Source organism: Ovis aries, chromosome 19 (genome assembly GCF_016772045.2).
Source record: "Ovis aries strain OAR_USU_Benz2616 breed Rambouillet chromosome 19, ARS-UI_Ramb_v3.0, whole genome shotgun sequence".
In the NCBI taxonomy this organism is placed as follows: Eukaryota; Metazoa; Chordata; class Mammalia; order Artiodactyla; family Bovidae; genus Ovis; species Ovis aries.
Genome location: NC_056072.1, coordinates 56,152,426 through 56,170,165, shown reverse-complemented (window position 1 = coordinate 56,170,165; position 17,740 = coordinate 56,152,426). Strand labels below are relative to the sequence as shown.

Below are 17,740 nucleotides of genomic sequence, written 5' to 3'. Positions count from 1 at the left end.
AGAGTGGAAAGCCCAGCTCTCAACACCTAACCAATTCCAAGAGCCTCAGTGTGGTTAGACTCTGGGGTTTCAAGGGGGACGGAGGCTTCATAAGCCAGACTGGAGAGGTCAGTGGAGAGGTCCCCATGGCAGTGGGGAGCTATGAAGGGTGCTAGGCAGGCAGTGGTATCTAGTTTCACTTTAGAACACCTTGCCTGCCTCAATCCAGACCTCTGGTAATGGAGAGTCCCCTGGAAAAATCCGAACAGTAAGACCACGGAGAGAAAGAGGCAAGTCTGTCCTAGACCTGCCCCCTTAAAATCCTACACTCTCCTCAGAGGTAACCACTGCTGTTACCTTGGTATAAATCCTTTCAGAACTTCTGCTGGGACTTCACTCACACTCACACACACACACAAAGTGGGGAACATATTCCACAGATACTTTGTGTTTCATTCATTTTCACTGCTATGTAATATTCCACCATGTGAACAGATCACAGTGTATTTGTCCAGTCTGCCCTTGGTGGGCATCTAGGTTGTTTTTCATTTTTGCCAAGATCGCACTGAGCACCCTTATGTATCATCAGTGTGAGAAAGAAAGAGCACTAAGTCGTGTCTGACTCTTGTGATCCTGTGAACTGTAAACTGTCCGGCTCCTCTGTCCATGGGATTCTCCAGGCAAGAAGACTGGAGTGGGTTGCCATTTCCTTCTCCAGGGGATCTTCCAGCCCAAAGAATTGAACCCAGGCCTCCTGCATTGCAGGCAGATGCTTTACCGACTGAACTATGGGGGAAGCACTATCAGTGTAAGAATTTCCCTCAAATTTATACCCGGAGCGACATGGGTAGATGTGGCCCAAATCCATCTTAGTCGTGATAGATGTTACTCAGTTGCTTTTCTGGGTTGCTTCCCAGCAGCTCTGTATTTCTTCACATCCTGGATGCTCAATTTCGATGGACATTAAAAAATTTGTCATTCTGGGGACTTCCCTGGTGGTCCAGTTGTTGACTCCATGCTTTCAGTGCAGGGGGTGTGGGATCAATCCCTGTTTGGGAAACTAAGATCCCACTTGCCACATGGCATGGCCAAAAAAAAAAAAAAATCGTCATCCTACTGCATGTGAAATGCCACCTCATCCTTGTTTTAATCCATCTTGTCATTTTATTATTATTATTATTCATTTATTTTTGGCCACACCACATGGTATGTGGGTCCTAGTTCCCCGACCAGGGATCGAACTCACAGCCCCCAAAGTGGAAGCATGAAGTCCTAATCCCTGGACTTCACGGAAGTCTGCACCTCATCATTTTAAACGGCTGCAGAGTATTCTACAGTAAGTAATTCTACCAGGCCCTGAGTGATTCATTTGGAAGTTGTTTTTTTTTTTCCCCTTTTCCAAATAACACAGCAATTATTTCTTTTCCAACAAATGCACTCCTAGGAGAGAGAGGCGGAGTTGCTGGGCTCCAGGGAATACCTTTCCATAGTAGGCTGCACCCAATTTACACCCTGGCAGAGACAGCGAGGGCCTGGCTCCCACATCCTTGCCAGCACTTTGTCTTCAGTTTTTATCAGTTTGACGAGAAAAGGAGTAGCTCGTTGTTTCAATTTAAATTTTCCTGAGTGCCAAAGAAGTCGAGGCTGTTTTCCTGTGTTTGTTTGCCTTTCTGGTGAATTCATCTTTGTCGGTTTTCCCAGTGGATGTTGTCCTTATTTATAGACTTTTGCCGAGTAATTTAAACATTGCTCTGTCATTCCTTAGAAACTCTTTCTTACAACACAGAAGGAGGTCACGACAGGCTGACCTGGGGGGTGTCTGCTCCAGGTGAACCCACTGGCTGGCCTCCACCTGCTGCTTTCTGAGACAGTGGAGGCCAGCTGAGGCCTGGGCACAGGGGTGGGCACCGGGGTTGGGGAGGTGAGGTGGGGTGGGGAGGGCCCTCACCTTCCCGCGGCTACCTCCACTGGCCCAGGCGTTCCAGTTCCCAGTCTGCAACCCCAGGCTCTGCTGCGCAGAGGCGCAGGGCAGACCAAGCATCTGAGCCCCCTTCCTTTCACCGTGGGGGCTGAGACCCAGAGAAGTCAAGCACACGGGCAAGGTCACACAGGAGCAGGTGGTCGGGGCTGAGGCATCATCGGTGCTCCGGGCGGGGCTGCAGGGCCCCCTACCAGCCTCCTGCCCAATCAGCAGCTCCGCGCCTCCCGCCCAATCAGGGGCTAATTGGGGGGTATGTAAGGCGAGCAGGCGGGCGGGTGGGCCTCACGCCAGGCGAGGGGGCCGCCTGTACGTTTCTGCCTGCGAGATGGCTCCCGGGAGCGTCGCTTCCAGCGACACCTCTTCCTCTGCCTCCTCGGCCTCCTCAGCCTCCGCAGAGGGGTCGTCCAGGCCATCAGGGTCTGAAAAGCCAGGTGAGCTCATGGAGCTGCCCCCTCCGTCCTCCGAGAGAGAGCCTGTTCCCTGGGGGTCCTGAACACTTCCTTCCTGCTCTCTCCTCCCTTAGGCTGGCCCCAAACACCGCACACCCCCCACCCGCACAAGGGGCAGAAGAGCTGATGCCAGAGGTGGGGGGCGGGCAGGGAGGAGAGAGAGCAGGGGCCTCCGCAGCTGGAGCCCATTTGCTCGGGGCGAGGGGCTCTGCCCAGCTGGAGCTACTTGAAGGGCTCGAGCAATAGGCGGGCAAGCTCTGGAGGCGCGACTGGGCTTTGGCTGTAGGGCCGCGTCCCAGCTTTCAACCAGCAAACAGCGCCTCGGGATTCTCTGGGTATGGGGTCCACTGAGGCACACAGACCTGCTTCGTCCCCTCCAGGAGCTCCCAGGCTGGGAGGCAAGCCGCCTCCTGCTAGATGCCACCTCCTGCTAGATGCCCATTTGATAATGCTGGCATGTGCTTGAGTGGCGGGGAGCCAGAGGCTGTCGGAGCCCAGAGGAGTTGCCTGACCCATTCTAGGTGGTCATGGTAGGCTTCCCAGAGGAGGCGACTCCTGAAGGAGGGTGGGACAGGGGATGTGTTCAGAGTATTTGTGAAGACGTCTTTGGAGACAGAATGGGTCCAAGTGCCTGGGAAGCACAGGGCAGGGCAGCTCAGTGCTGTTTGGGCCTTAAAGGGTGAGTGACAGCGGCTTGGATGGTCACGGCTGACCAGGCCGAGGGGACATCCTGGCTGGGGCCAGGGCCTGGAGGGGAGCGTGCTGGTGGAGGGCTTGGTTTTGGGGAGGGAGTGCTGTGCGTCTTCCCTCCGGCTGGGGCAGAGTTGGGGGAACAGCAGGGATGGGGGCGGGGGCTGATCGGGCGAGCCTCCCAGGTCGAGGTCAGGTGTGAAGGCAATGGCCGCTGAGGGATACGATTCGAGATGTGTGTGAAGGTGAGAAAGTCTGCGCCCGGGGGATGGCGGCTGAGAAGCTTGTGGGGGGCAGGAGTGACCTCAGGGTTTCGGTTCCCGGCCAGAGACAGGCCGGGCAGTGGCAGGGAGTGTGTCGAATCCTGGCCACCAGACCCCGAGGGACCAGTGGCCCGTGATGAGGCCCTAGCTTGCCGCCTGTGTAGAAGTGAGTTTCCACATGGAGACGGAAAGTAGTGAAGCAAGTCCAGTGTTTATTAGGAGGAAAAAGAGTACATGTGGATGTAGACACACTGCATCCACGGGCTCAGAGAGGGTCGTGTGCTCGTGGTTTGAATCGCCTTTATGGGGCATTTCTCCTGGGTTTCCTCGGGCCAGGCACCTTGCTTTGCCTGCTTGTGCGTCTGTATCTGGTACGTCTCAGGCTCCTCCCACGTGTGCGTGCGCATCTCCGAGCCAAGATGGAGTCTAGCGCGGAGGACTATGGGTAGCTGACATTACTTGCTCTGGGCTGACACCCACTCCCTTTTTGACCTCCAAGGAGCCCTTCTACGCCTGTGTCGTCGGGGAGGCCTCCGTAACTTCGACAACGAGGAATATGTGATCTTTCATCTGGGCAGGATCCAGCCTCCTCCATCCCTGCTTTTATGGTGTTTCTGTCCACAGGGGAGAAACGATTCAAGCCTGGGGTCTCTCTGTTTCCTGCCTCGGGGAGAGGGGGTGCTCAGGACACGCCCTGGGCACGTGTTTGGGTGTCTGGGTAGGTATGACAGATGGGCACCACTGTGGGGGAGAGAAGACGAGGGACAGGTTTGTAAGGACCCTGAGCTCTTCTTTTGGACACGCCAGTATACAGCAGGCATCGAGTAACTGCAGAATGAGGAGCTGAACAATTTGGAGGGTGGGGGGAGGACTGGGACGCAGGAGTGGCTCCCTGGGACAGGGCAGCAGTTAGAGCTGTCACCCTGGGCCAGGCCCTCTAGAAACCCTCTAACCCTGAAGCGGGAAGGGCTCAGACCACGCTGAGACCCCCTTCCTGCCTTGGGAGATGAGGGCTGGGAAGGCTGAGACTCTGAGAATGAGACTAGCGGTCTCTGACCCTAAAATGAATGTTCTCAGACACTGGGCTCCTCCTGGCCGGGAAACAACAGAGGTTGAATTTAAGTCTCTTTACAAATGTTGCTGAAGTCTAGACTTTTTAGATGGTTTTTGTTTTTTCCACTTTAAAATGTTTTTTAAATATATATATATACACACACACATAAATATATATAAGCCACTTGATTCCTTTTCTTCAGTCTTTAGTTTTTGCAGATTGGTTGGAAGTCAGCGTTTCTAATCACCCTGTTTAAATCAGGTTTCATATTTAAACCACTTTTGTGTGCTTTATGGTGACTGACAACGTCTCTCACCAGCTCCCTCCTCACCCCTGTATCCTCCTCTCCTTTGCAAATTTTAAAATGTAACAGCTTACTGAGACCCCCTCAGTAATTCACATGGCACACAGTTCACTCATTTACAGTGGACAGTGGCTTTTACACATTCACAGTTGTCTATTTGGTTCTATAGTCAATTTTCATCTCCTCTAAACGAAAATCTATACCTGTTAGTCACTCCTCATCACCACCCACCTCCCAGCCCCTGGCAACCGCTAATCTACTATCGAGTGCTGATTTGCCCATTCCTGGCATTTCACATGAACTAAATCATACAATTGGGCTTCCCAGATAGGGCTACTGGTAGAGAACCCGCCTGCCAATGTAGGAGACATAGGTTCAATCCCTGGGCCGAGAAGATCCCCTGGAGGAGGGCATGGCAACCCACTCCAGTATCCTTGCCTGGAGAATCCCCATGGACAGAGGAGCCTGGCGGGCTACAGTCCGTGGGGTCGCAGAGAGTCGAACATGAGGTGTGTAGCTTGTAGTCTATCCCTAGGGCTGTTGTGAGCCCCTGTGTGATTTTGGCTATAAACAAGGGCCCATTATGGCTCTGGGGAGACTTGGAAAGTCCAAAGCGAGGAATTACTTCTTTTTAAAAGGAACTTACAGATGTCCATAGCCTTTTCAGATCAGTTGGGGAAGGCTTCAACCCATCCTGTGAAAGTATCAGCCAACCCCAGACCATATTTATATCTTGATCTTGAGGGCATTTGGGTGAAATCTAACTGCCAACCTTTCCCTGGATATGTCACTCGTCACTGAATTGGCCTGAGTTACAGAAGGGGGATTGGATGGGTCTGGGCATTGTTATGGGGCTTCCCTGGTGGCTCAGACGGTCAAGAATCTGTCTGTAATTTCAGGAAACCAGGTTTGACCCCTGGGTTGGGAAGATCCCTTTCAGATTATTAGGGGCACATAAGTCACAGGCCAGTGTTGCTTGCTTTTCTGTTCTTTTAAGCCCCTTCCCTGAAAAAGCCTTTTGCATCAAGTCCCATAGTGCGTCCCTCCCATAGTGGATGGCATCATGTCAACTCTTAGTTTCCACTGTGGGGCCTCTGGGACTAGAAGCTCACCCTACTCTTCATACTAACCTGTGCTTCCTCTCTCTTAGCCCCGTTTCTCAGCATTTTCTTGTTCCTGTGGGGAGTACTGGGGAAGACCAGGGAGTTCAGGGGGGCCAATCACTAGGACCATAACCTAGGCTCTTGCACACAAGTTGTGTGTTTTGCAATTCAATCAGCTTGGGCTTCCCTGGTGGCACAGATGGTAAAGAATCTGCCTGCAGTGCAGGAGACCTGGGTTCAATCCCTGAGTTAGGAAGATCCCCTGGAGAAGGAAATGGCAACCCACTCCAGTATTCTTGCCTGGAGAACCCCAAGGACAGAGGAGCCTGGCAGACTACAGTCCATGGGGTTGTGAAAGAGTCAGACAGGACTGAGCAACTAACACTTTCCCTTTTTTCCCCCACTGGTTCACAGAAGATCCCTCCCTCTGATGGGCACTACCGTGGATTACTGCTACTTGGGTCATGAGCTCCATTGCTTCTAAAAGAGCCAGGATAAAATCCTTACATTTGGGGGGGGGGGGGGGGGGCGGATTTGTCTCCCAGGGTGGGTCATATTCTGGGATTATGTCCCTGATGTAGCCGCCTGATCAGTTTGGTGGCCAGTAGGCCATCTGCATGTTCCCTAGCCTTTCTCAATATACACTCCTTTTCATCTGGGGTGCCACACTGGGCCAGAATAACCGTGATGGCCTGCCAGGTGAGAGAATGACAGCCTCCACTGGATAAATTCAAACCTGCAAACTTCTCCTTACAGATTCACCATGAAAAATGCCACGGGAGTCAGGACCTGAGGACCTAGAGATGGGAATGTTCCCAAAGAGAATTTTTGGACATAGAATAAGGTGAAAGTGCTTATTCCTTGAGCTGAGTTGAAAACAAGGTTTCGAAAGTAAATGCAGATTAAAGACTCAGAAACTCACAGGATCTGTTGTCAAGAGCAGGGTTCTAGGACAACTTTGTTCTCTTCGGGGAGAGAGAAGCCAGATCCAGTCTTGCATCAGCCTACTCTTAATAAAATTCATCTTCCTGATTAAATTTAACCCAAGCTCAGGAAGTCCTGAGCACAAAGTTCTTTTCCCAGTGTTCCTTGTCCTCAAACCTTCTGCAACTTTCTGGAGCCGTGTTATCCTGTCCCTTATTCTTTGCATTCAGAAATCACCAGCTGTAGGACAGAAGTCACCTTTTTTTTCCTTTTAAGAAGATATATTTCCATTCCTCATGCCTTGTTTTCTGCAAACACATGTCCTCCTTTCCTTAAGCCACCATGAACTGTCTTTTACATTAGCAGCCCCCGATTGGAACATCCCATAACCTCTAGAAACATGTGTCTTCCCAAAGCACAATTTCTGTCCTTAATGTGGTGCAAGACGTGTGTCCCATAAACCCAAATGTGTTTAGTTTCCCTCTCACGAGATGACAGAAGCAGGTAAACGCAGACCTGTTTAGCAATGAGTGTTCCAATATTTCATGTTGTTTGAACTGACCTGGGTACTGAGTGGATTCCTATCATTTAACTTAGTTTCTTTTCAAGGTGATGGAGGGCTCCCCTGGGGGCTCAGCGGTGAAGAATCCACCTGCCAATGCAGGAGACCAGGGTTCGATCCCTGGGTGGGAAGATCCCCCTGGAGAAGGAAATGGTAACCCAGTCCAGTATTCTTGCCTGGGAAATCCCATGGACAGAGGCGCCTGGGAGGATACAGTCCATGGGGGTCACAGAGAGGCGGACATGACTGAGCGACTCAACAACATTCTAGATGGACATTTCCAAAGCACAATGATTCCTATAGCGTGTACCAAAAAGCTCTTTTCGCAGTTATATTTGCATAAAAGCCTAATCGTGTCAGGTTATTCTCTTTGATGACGGATTTTATAATAACAGAAACAGTGTGTACTTATTGACTTTCAGTAACCCTGGGTTCAGTAAAAGTGTCATGGTGATAACTCTAAAGACAGATCTGTATTAATTAAACCCACAAGCCTAAGCCAGATAAGTTAATTTCTACAGAACCAGGGATCTCATAGTTTTCCCGCTGGAATTCAGAAAGGTCTCTTTTCTTCCTCAGTTTGGGATGGATCAGGTAATTCTTGGAGCCCAGGGAGAAGAGTTACATTGCAAAGGCAGAGGAGAGAGGCGCAAGCCCCTCTCTTTTTCTTTTTTGTTCTTTAAAATCCCCCCAAAATAACCCAAGGCTGGAGTCTCAGGCAGTGTGGGCTGTGTTTGTATTTCCAGGCTTAAATTCTCCACCGTGTCTTGGCAGAGACTTGCAGGAGCTGCCAGACCAACAAAGCTACACACAACAAAGACATCAGTGACAAAAGCTTATAAAGACACAGATAAGACTTCAGGCTGAACGGGATGGGAGTGTGATGGGTGAGGATCAAGGGAGAGCTAAACGGAGGAGAGACGGGAAAAACCGAGAAAGGAAGGGACAGAGAAGTTGCCATCTCAACCCGCCCCCTGCCAGGTGTCAGTTCAGACACCACCCTGTGCGCCTCCAGAAAGGGCCAGTGAAGGAGGGGCCACCCTGTGGCCCCTCTGTCCACTGCCCACGGAAGCCAGCCGGGGGTCCATCGTCTTTGGGACTCTCAAGTGTGTGTGCTCAAGTGTGTGGAAATCTGCTGCTTGGCCCTGTTCCCAAGGGGACGTCTCTTGGCGGCAGGGAAACAAAGGTGAAGATATTGGGGGTGATTGGACTTCGAGCCCGGGGCTGAGGTTTGAATGTCTGTCACTCATGAGATAAGCCTCCCATCTGGAGAGCCCTTGGCCGGAGTGTTGTAGCTGCCTGATGTGCACTCTCTCGGAAGGATAAGACGAGGAGAGGACAGAGATTTCAGGAGATGGAAAAGGACACGGGAGGGGAAAGCTTCGCCCAGATGAGGGTCCCGAGACCCCCCCCCGCCCCCACCGGAAGGCAGACTTACCACCTGCGGTGATGCTGAAACGAGATTCAGGCGGGCGCGGGTCAGCCACCGGAAGGCTTCATTCCGGGGTCTCAGACGTGCCCAGATCCTCTCCTGGGAAGTGGGCAACTGTCCCCTACATGGTGTCATCCGACAGTATGCTACCGACCATGGTTCTTGGCCTCCTTAAACGATAGAAATCGATCAGAAATTCAGGCAACGATTTATTGCAGTTCCTGCTGCAGAAGGAGGGATGAAAACAAGTAACAGGTTCCCTTGTTCGTTCACTGAGGTGGGGGCGAATTGGCTCCTCGTGTGGGGCGAAGGTAGGGTTGTGTTCAGGGGTCAGGCCAAAGAGTGGCCTAGGTGGTCTGTCCGTCCCTTTAGAGGTGTGTGGCGGGGTACGTGCAGCACCCTGCTTTTGCTCCCAGCTCATCAGAAGTAGCAGTCGAGTTTGGGGGTTTTTTGTATCTTTTTGTCTATAATTTGCCTGCACTGCTTCTGTGGTGGCTGAGACAGTAAAGAATCAGCCTTCAATGCAGGAGACCCTAGTTCAATCCCTGAGTCGGGAAGATCCCCTGGAGAAGGAAATGGTAACTGACTCCAGTATTCTTGTCAGGGAAATCCCACGGACAGAGGAGCCTGGCGGGCCACAGTCCATGGGTTGCAGAGAGTCGGACGCAACTGAGCGACCGGGCGCACACCCCCTTGCATGTAGCTGTTTGCAGACCCTGGTAGTTTCTCTGTGTCCTGTTGCTGGAGAAGATGTTTGTCCGGGTGCCAGCCCTGCAACAGGCAGCCCCAGGTCACAGCCAGTCTCAGAGCTGCCACCCCAGGCCAGGCCCCTCCAGAAAGCCTCTCGCTCTGCAGCTGGGAGGGCTCGGACCTCCTTAGGGCCCCCTCCCCGCTGTTGGAGATGGGGGATGGGACGCAGTCGAGGCGCTGAGGTCCTGGCTGACCTGAGACTCCACTGATTTGCAGGCTCTGGTCCCAAAATGAGTATTCTCAGACACTGGGTTCTTCCTAGCCAGGAGGCAATAGAGGGTAAATTTGACAAAGTCTCTACAATTTTTGCTGATGTCTAGGGTTTTCAGGTGGGACTTTTTCTGACTTTATTTTGTAACAATTCATATTTCGGTATAGTTGATCTATAATGTATTAATTTCAGGTGTACGGTATACATACATCTATTCTTTAGATTCTTTTCCCGTATAGGTGACTTCAGAGTATTGAATAGACTCCCCTGTGCTATAGAGCAGGTCCTGATGAGTCATCTGTTTTATATATAATAGTGTGTGTATGTCAGTCCCAATTTCTCGGTTGACTGCTTTCCCCTTTCTCCCCTGGTAACCATAAGTTTGCTTTCCACATCTGGGACTCTCTTTCTGTTTCATAAGTAAGTTCATTTCTCCCATTTTTTATATTCCACATAAAACCAATATCATAAGGTATTTGTCTTTCTCTGACTTACTGCGCTCAGTACGATAAATCTCTAAGTCCATCCACGTTGCTGCACGTCATTATTTTGTTCTTTTTCAGGGCTGAGTAATAGTCCGTTGTCTATATAAACCACATCTTTACCCGCTTCTCTGTTGATGAATATTTTGATTGCTTTCAGGTCTTGGCTATTGTAAATAGTACTGCAGTGAATAATGGGGTGCCTGTATCTTTCTGAATTATGATTTTCTCTGAGTACATGCCCAGGAGTGGGATCGCTGGATGGTCCAGTAATTCTGTATTTAGTTGTTTAGGGAACCTTCATACTGTTCTCTCCCACAGTTTCTGAACCAATCTACATCCGCACCAACAGTGTAGGAGGGTCTCCTTTACTCCACACCCTTGCCAGCGTTTATTTTTTGTAGACTTTTTGATGATGGCCATCCTGACCGGTGTGAGGTGATTCCTCGTTATGGTTCTGACTTGCCTTTCTCTAATAATGAGTGATGCTCAGCATTTTTTCACGTGCTTTTTGGGCCATCTGTGTGTCTTCTTTGGAGAAATGTCTATTTAGATCATCTGCCCATTTTTTGATTGAGTTGTTTTTAATATTGAGCTGCATGAGCTGTTTGTATATTATGGAGATGAATCCCTTGTCAGTTGCTTTGGTTGTAAATATTTTCTCACAGTTTGTGGCTTGCCTTTTCGTATAGCAGGTGTTTTTTTTTTTTTTTTTTTTTTTGGCTATGTAAAACTTTGAAGTTTAATTAGATGCCATTAGTTTATTTTTTAAAACTTTCCGTTGGAGTATAGTTGGTTTCCATTGTTCTGTTCATTTCAGGTGTACAGCAAACTGAGTCGGTTATACATGAACATACGTCGTCATTGTTGAGCTGCTAAGTTGTGTCTGACTCTTTGTGACTCCATGGATGGTAGCCCACCAGGGTGCTCTGCCCTTGAAATTTCCCAGGCAAGAATACTGGAGTGGGTGTCCATTTCCTTCTCCAGGGGACCTCCCCAGACTAGGGATTGAACCTGCATCTCCTACTTGGCGGGGGGATCCTTCACCAGTAAGGGACCTGGGAAGCCCACGTATGCGCGTATCCACTCATTTTTAGGTTCTTTTCCTGCACAGGCCCTTGCAGAGTACTGACTGGAGCGCCCTGTGCTGTGTAGCAGGCTGTCATTAGTTATCTGTTGCGTGAACAGTAGTGTGTAACTCTCAGTCCCAGCCGTCCAGTTTATGCCCGCCCAGCTTATCCTGTGGTCACTGTTGTTTGTCTTCCGCACCTGTGCCTCTGCTTCTGTTTTGTAAATAAGTTCATTTGTGCTCTTTCTTTAGGTTCCACACAGAAGCGACAGCATATATTTGTCTTTTTGTGCCTGACGTACTTCCTTCAGTGACAACCTCTGTGTCCATCCATGTTGCGTCAAATGGCCTTGCTTTCTCCCTTTTATGTGACTGAGTAATATTCCGTTGTATAGATGTACCACATCTTTTTCATCCATCCCTCTGTCGATGGGCATTTAGGTTGCTTGCATGTCCCGGCTATTGCAAATTGTGCTGCAGTGAAACGTTGGATTATGGTGGCTTTGTAGTAGTCTAAAGTCTGGGAGCTTAATTTCTCCAGCTCTGTTTCTCTTTCTCGAGATTGCTCTGGCCGTTTGGAGTCTTTTGTGTTTTCATACGAGTTGGAAAATTTTTTGCTCTGATTCTGTGAAAAGTGCCATTGATAATTTGTTAGGGATTGCACTGAACCCGTAGATTGCTTTGGATGGTATAGTCATTTTCACAGTGTTGATTCTTTCAGCCTAGGCACGTGGTGTGTCCCTCCATTTGTTTGTGTCGCCTTTGATTTTTTTCACCAGTATTTTATAGTTTTCTGAGTGGAGTTCTTTTACATCCTTGGGTAGGTTTATACGTAGGTATTTTATTCTCTGTTGCAGTGGTAAATAGAATTGTCTCCTTACTTTCTCTTTCTGGTCTTTCATTGTTAGTATAGAAGAATTCAGGATACATGTATGTTTTTTCGTTGCCGCATGCAGACTTTCTGTAGTTGTAGGGAGCGGGGGCACTCTCTCCAGTTGTGGCCTGTGGGCTTCTCATTCCAGTGTCTTCTCGTTGTGGGCACTCAGGCTTCAGTATTCCTGGCATGCGGGCTTAGTTGCCCGGTGGCATATGGAGTCTTCCCAGACCAGGGAACAAGCCTGTGTCCCCGGCATGGGCAGGTGGGTTCTCAACCGCTGGGCCACTGGGGAGGTCCTGCAAGAGATTTCTGGGTATTCGTCTTGTACTCTGCAACAGTGCTGACTTCCTTGATGAGCTCTCTTACGTGGCATCTTGAGAATTCTCCATGTAATAATATCATGTCTGCAAACTGTGACAGCGTTACTTTTCCAATTTGGATTCCTTTTATCTCTTTTTCTTCTCTGATTGCCATGGCGAGGACTTTCAAAGCACTGTTGCATAATAGCGGTGATAGAGAACTTTCCTTGTCTTGTTCCTGATTTTAGAGGAAATGCTCTCAGGTTTTCACCACTGAGAATGAGGTTTGCTGTGGGTTTGTCATATGTGGCCTTTATTATGTTGAGGTAGGCTCCCTCTATGCCCACTTTCTAAAGAGTTTTTATCATAAATGGGTATTTTGAATTTTGCCAAGCATTTTTTTGCATCTATTGAGATGATCATATGGTTTTTATTCTTCAGTTTGTTAATGTGATATATCACACTGGTTGATTTGTGGAATACCGATGAATTCTTGCATCGTTGGGATAAATCCCTCTTGATCCTGGTGTATGATCCTTTAATGTGTTGTTGGATTCAGTTTGCTAGTGTTTGTTGAGGATTTTTGTATCTATGTTCATCAAAGACACTGACCTGTAATTTTCTTTTTTTGTGGTATTTGCCTGGTTTTGGAATCAGGGTGATGGTGGCTTCATAGAATGTGTTAGTGGGTGCTTCTTCCTCTGCAATTTTTTTGAAAGAGTTTCAGAAGGATAGGTGTTAACTTCTCTAAGTGTTTGATAGAGTTTGCCTATGAAGCCATCTGGTCCTTGACTTTTGATGATTGGAAGATTTTTAGTTACAGTTTTAATTTCACTACCCGTCATTGGTCTGTTTATATCTTCTATTTCTTCCTGGTTCAGTCTTGGAAGGTTGTACCTTTCTAAGGATTTGTGCATTTCTTCCAGGGTGTCCGATGTACTGGCATATAGTTACTTGTGAAAGTGAAAGTCGCTCAGTCGTGTCCAGCTCCTTGCGACCACATGGACTATACAGTCCATGGAATTCTCCAGGCCAGAATATGGGCGTGAGTAGCTGTCCCTTCTCCAGTGGATCTTCCCAACCCAGGGATCGAACCAGGGTCTCCTGCATTGCAGGTAGGTTCTTTACCAGCTGAGCCACCAGGGGAGCCCTTAGTTACTTGTAGTAATCTCTTCTGAGCCTTTGTATTTCTACGGTGTCAGTTGTATTTCTCACTTTTCATTTCTAATGTTGTTCATTTGAACACTTTTCCTTTTTTTCCTGATGAGTCTAGCTAAAGGTTTACCAATTTATCTTTTCAAAGAGCCAGCTTTTAGTTTTGCTGATTTTTAAAATTGGTTTTCTTTGTTTCTATTTCATTTATTGCCACTCTGATTTTTATGATGTCTCTCCTTCTACTAACTTTGGGTATTTATTTGTTCTTTCTCTACTTGCCTTAGGTGTCAGGTTAGGTTCTTTGAGATGTCTCTTGTTTGCCGAGATAAGATTCTAATGCTATAAATTCTCTCAGAGCTGCTTTTGCATTGGGAGAGTTGTGTTTTCATTGTGATTGGTCTCCCGGTATTTTTTTTTTAATTTCCTCCTTTGATTTCTTCAGTGATCGATTGGTTATTTGGTAACATGTTGTTTCACCTTCCTGTGTTTGTGTTTTTACAGTTTTTTTTTCCCCTGTGATATATTTCTAATCTCATAAAGTTATGGTCAGAAAAGATACTTGACATGATTTCAATTTTTAAAAATGTACCAAGGCTTGATTTGTGACCCAAGATGTGATCTGTCCTGGAAAACGTTCCATGTGGATGTGAGGAGCAAGTGTACTCTGCTGTTTTTGGATGGAATGCCCTAAAAATGCGAATTGAAGCTGCCTGCTTTGTTGTGTCATTTCAGGCTTCTGTTTGCTTATTTTCTGCCCAAATGTTCTCTCCATTGGTGACAGTGGGGTGTTAAAGTCCCCCACTGTTACTGCATTATTGTTGATTTCCCCTTTTATGGGCGTTACCATTTGCCTTGTGTGTTGAGGTACTTCTATGTTGGGTACGTACATGTTTACGATTGTTCTGTCTTCTTCTTGGATGAATCCCTCGATCATTATGTAGTGTCCTTCCTTGTCTCTTGTGACAGTCTTTAAGATCTGTTTTCTCTGATGTGAGTATTGCTACCCCAGCTTTCATTTTAAATTGGGGTATAGTTGTTTAGCAGTGTCGCTAGGTTCTGCGGGACAACGGAACGACCAGGTATGTGCGCACACATCGCCTCCCTCTGCCCCTCCTCCCGTCTGGGTGACTGCAGAGCCCTGAGCTGAGCAGCCTGCGCTCAGGTTCCTCCTAGGCATCTGTTTTACACGCAGCAGTGTGTGTGTGTCAACCCCAGCCTCCCAGTTCACCCCGCTTCCCTCCCCACCCCCGTGAACACGTGTCCATTCTCTGCATCTATGTCTGCTGCTGCCCATCAGATACGTTCATCTAGACCACTTTCTAGATTCCACGTAGATACATTAATATACAATGCTTGATTTTCTCTAACTTACTTCACTCTGTCTAATGGTCTCTGGTTCCATCCACAAATAACCCAGTTTTGTTCCTTTTTATGGCTGACTAATATTCCAGTGTGTGTGTGTATGTGTGTATATACATACACACCCACCCAAATCTTCATCCATTCATCTGATGATGGACATTTAGGTTCTTTTCATGTCCAGAGAAGGCAATAGCACCCCACTCCAGTACTCTTGCCTGGAAAATCCCATGGATGGAGGAGCCTGGTAGGCTGCAGTCCATGGGGTCACTAAGAGTCGGACACGACTGAGCGAATTCACTCTCACTTTTCACTTCCATGCATTGGAGAAGGAAATGGTAACCCACTCCAGTGTTCTTGCCTGGAGAATCCCAGGGACAGGGGAGCCTCGTGGGCTGCCATCTGTGGGGTCGCACAGAGTCGGACATGACTGAAGCGACTCAGCAGCAGCAGCATGTCCTGGCTATTGTAAATAATGCTTCAGTGAACGCTGGGGTACATGTGTCTTCGTGAATTATGTTTTTTCCACTGTATATGCCAAGTAGTGAGATTGCTGGGCCACGTAGTAGTTCCATCTTCAGTTTTTAAGGAACCTCCTTACTGTTCTTCATAGTGGCTGTATCAGTTTACGTTCCCACCAACAGTGCAGGAGGGTTCCCTTTTCTCCACACCCCCACCAGCATTCATCATTGTTCGTAGATTTTATGATGATGGCCATTCTGACTGGTGGGAGGTGACATCTCATTGTAGTTTTGGTCTGCATTTCTTTAATGATTAATGATGTTGAACATCTTTTTATGCATGTGTTGGCTTTCTTGTGTCTTCATTGGGAAAATGTCTGTTTAGGTCTTCCATCCATTTTTTGCTGGGGTGGTTTGATTTTTTGATACTGAGCTGCATGAACTGTTGGTGTATTTTGGAGACTAATCCTCTGTCACTTAGTTTGTTTGTAAATATTTTCTCTCATTCTGGGGATTGTCTTTTCAAGTTGTTTATGGTTTCCTTTGCTGTGCAAAAGTTTTTCAGTATCATTAAGTCCCATTTGTTGATTTCTATTTTCTAGGATGTGGGTCAAAAAAGATCTTGCCATGATTTATGTCAGAGAGTGTTCTGCCTGTTTTCCTCTAAGAGTTTTATAGTTTCTGGCCTTACATTTAGGACTTTGATCCATTTTGAGTTTATTTCTGTGTGTGGCATTAGGAAGTGTTCTAATTTCATTCTTTTTCATGTAGCTGTCCAGTTTCCTCAGCACCGCTTATTAAAGAGACTGTCTTTTCTCCATTGTATATTCTTGCTTCTTTTGTCATAGATTAGGTGACCATAGGTGGATGGGGTTATTTCTGGGTTTTGTATTTTGTTCAGTTGATCTATGTTTCTGTTTTTGTGCCATACCATACTGTCTTGATTACTGTAGCCCTGTAGTACAGTCTAAAATCAGGGAGCTTGATTCCTCCAGCTCCGTTTGTTTTTTTTAAAAATACAAATTATATAAATTTTTTGTTCTAATTCTGGTACCCAAAGTCTTGGAGCTTCAGCTTCAGCATCAGTCCTTCCAATGAATATTCAGGGTTGATTTCCTCTAGGAATGACTGATTTGATCTTGCAGTCCAAGGGACTCTCAAGAGTCTTCTCCAACACCACAATTCGAAAGCACCCATTCTTCAGCGCTCAGCATTCTTTATGGTCCAGCTCTCACATCTGTCCATACATGACTACTGGAAAAACCATAGCTTTGACTATATGGACCTTTGTCAGTGAAGTGATTGTCTCTGCTTTTTAATACACTGTGTAAATTTGTCATAGCTTTCCTTCCAAGGAGCATTATGTATAGTATCATGTCATCTGCAAACAGTTATAGTTTTACTTTTCCAAGTTGGATTCCTTTTATCTCTTTTTCTTCTCTGATTGCTGTGTCTAGAACTTCCAAACTGTGTTGACTAATAGTGACAAGAGGGAGCTTCCTTGTCTTGTTCCTGATTCTAGAGGAAATGCTTTCGGGTTTTCACCGTTGAGAACGACATTGTCTGTGGGTTTGCCATATTTGTCATGTGGCCTTTATTATGTTGAGGTAAGGTTGCTGTATGCCTCCTTTCTAAAGTTTGCATCCTAAATGAGTGTTTTGAATTTTGTCAAGAGTTTTTTTGCGTCTATTGAGATGATTATATGGTTTTTAATCTTCAATTTGTTACTGTGGTACGTTGCACTGATTGGCTTGTGGGTATTGATGAATCCTTGTGTTATTGGGATAAATCCCACGTGATCATGCTGTATGACCATTTAATGTGTTGAGGATTTTTGTGTCTGTGTTCATCAGTGATATTGGCTTGCAATTTTCTTTCTTTTTTTTTTTTTTGTGGTATCTTTGTCAGGGTTTGGAATCAAGATGATGGTAGCCTCAGAGAATGAATTTGGGAATGTTCTTCCTCCCAAGTGTTTTGGAAGAGTTTCAGGAGAATAGATGTTAACCTTTCTCTAAGGGTTTGATTGATGGGCTTCCCCGGTGGCTCAGCTGGTAAAGAATCTACCTGCAGTGCCGAAGACCCCGGTTCAATCCCTGGGTTGGGAAGATCCATCAGAGAAGGGAAAGGCTACCTACTCCAGTATTCTGTCCTGGAGAATTCCATGGACTGTGTAGTCCATAGGGCTGTAAAGAGTCAGACACGACTGAGCGACTTTCATATCACTTCTCTAAATGTTTGATCAAGTTCACCTGTGAAGCCATCTGGTCCTGGACATTTGTTTGTTGGCAGATTTTTAATTGAAGTTTCAATGTCACGACTTGTAACTAGTCTGTCTA

At 47.3% G+C, this 17,740-nt stretch overlaps 1 protein-coding gene across 2 annotated transcripts in view; it reads left to right on the top strand.

Annotated features, from left to right (window-relative positions):
* The first annotated feature begins 2,216 nt into the window (after positions 1 to 2,216).
* Positions 2,217 to 17,740, top strand: part of LOC101122984 (histone H1.8) — a 30,832-nt gene continuing 15,308 nt past the window's right edge. For both annotated transcript variants that reach the window (XM_042236401.2, XM_027958003.3), the window contains exon 1: positions 2,217 to 2,391. In XM_042236401.2, the coding sequence (XP_042092335.1) occupies positions 2,286 to 2,391 (106 nt within the window). In that variant the 5' untranslated portion in view covers positions 2,217 to 2,285. The remainder of the gene's footprint in view (positions 2,392 to 17,740) is intronic.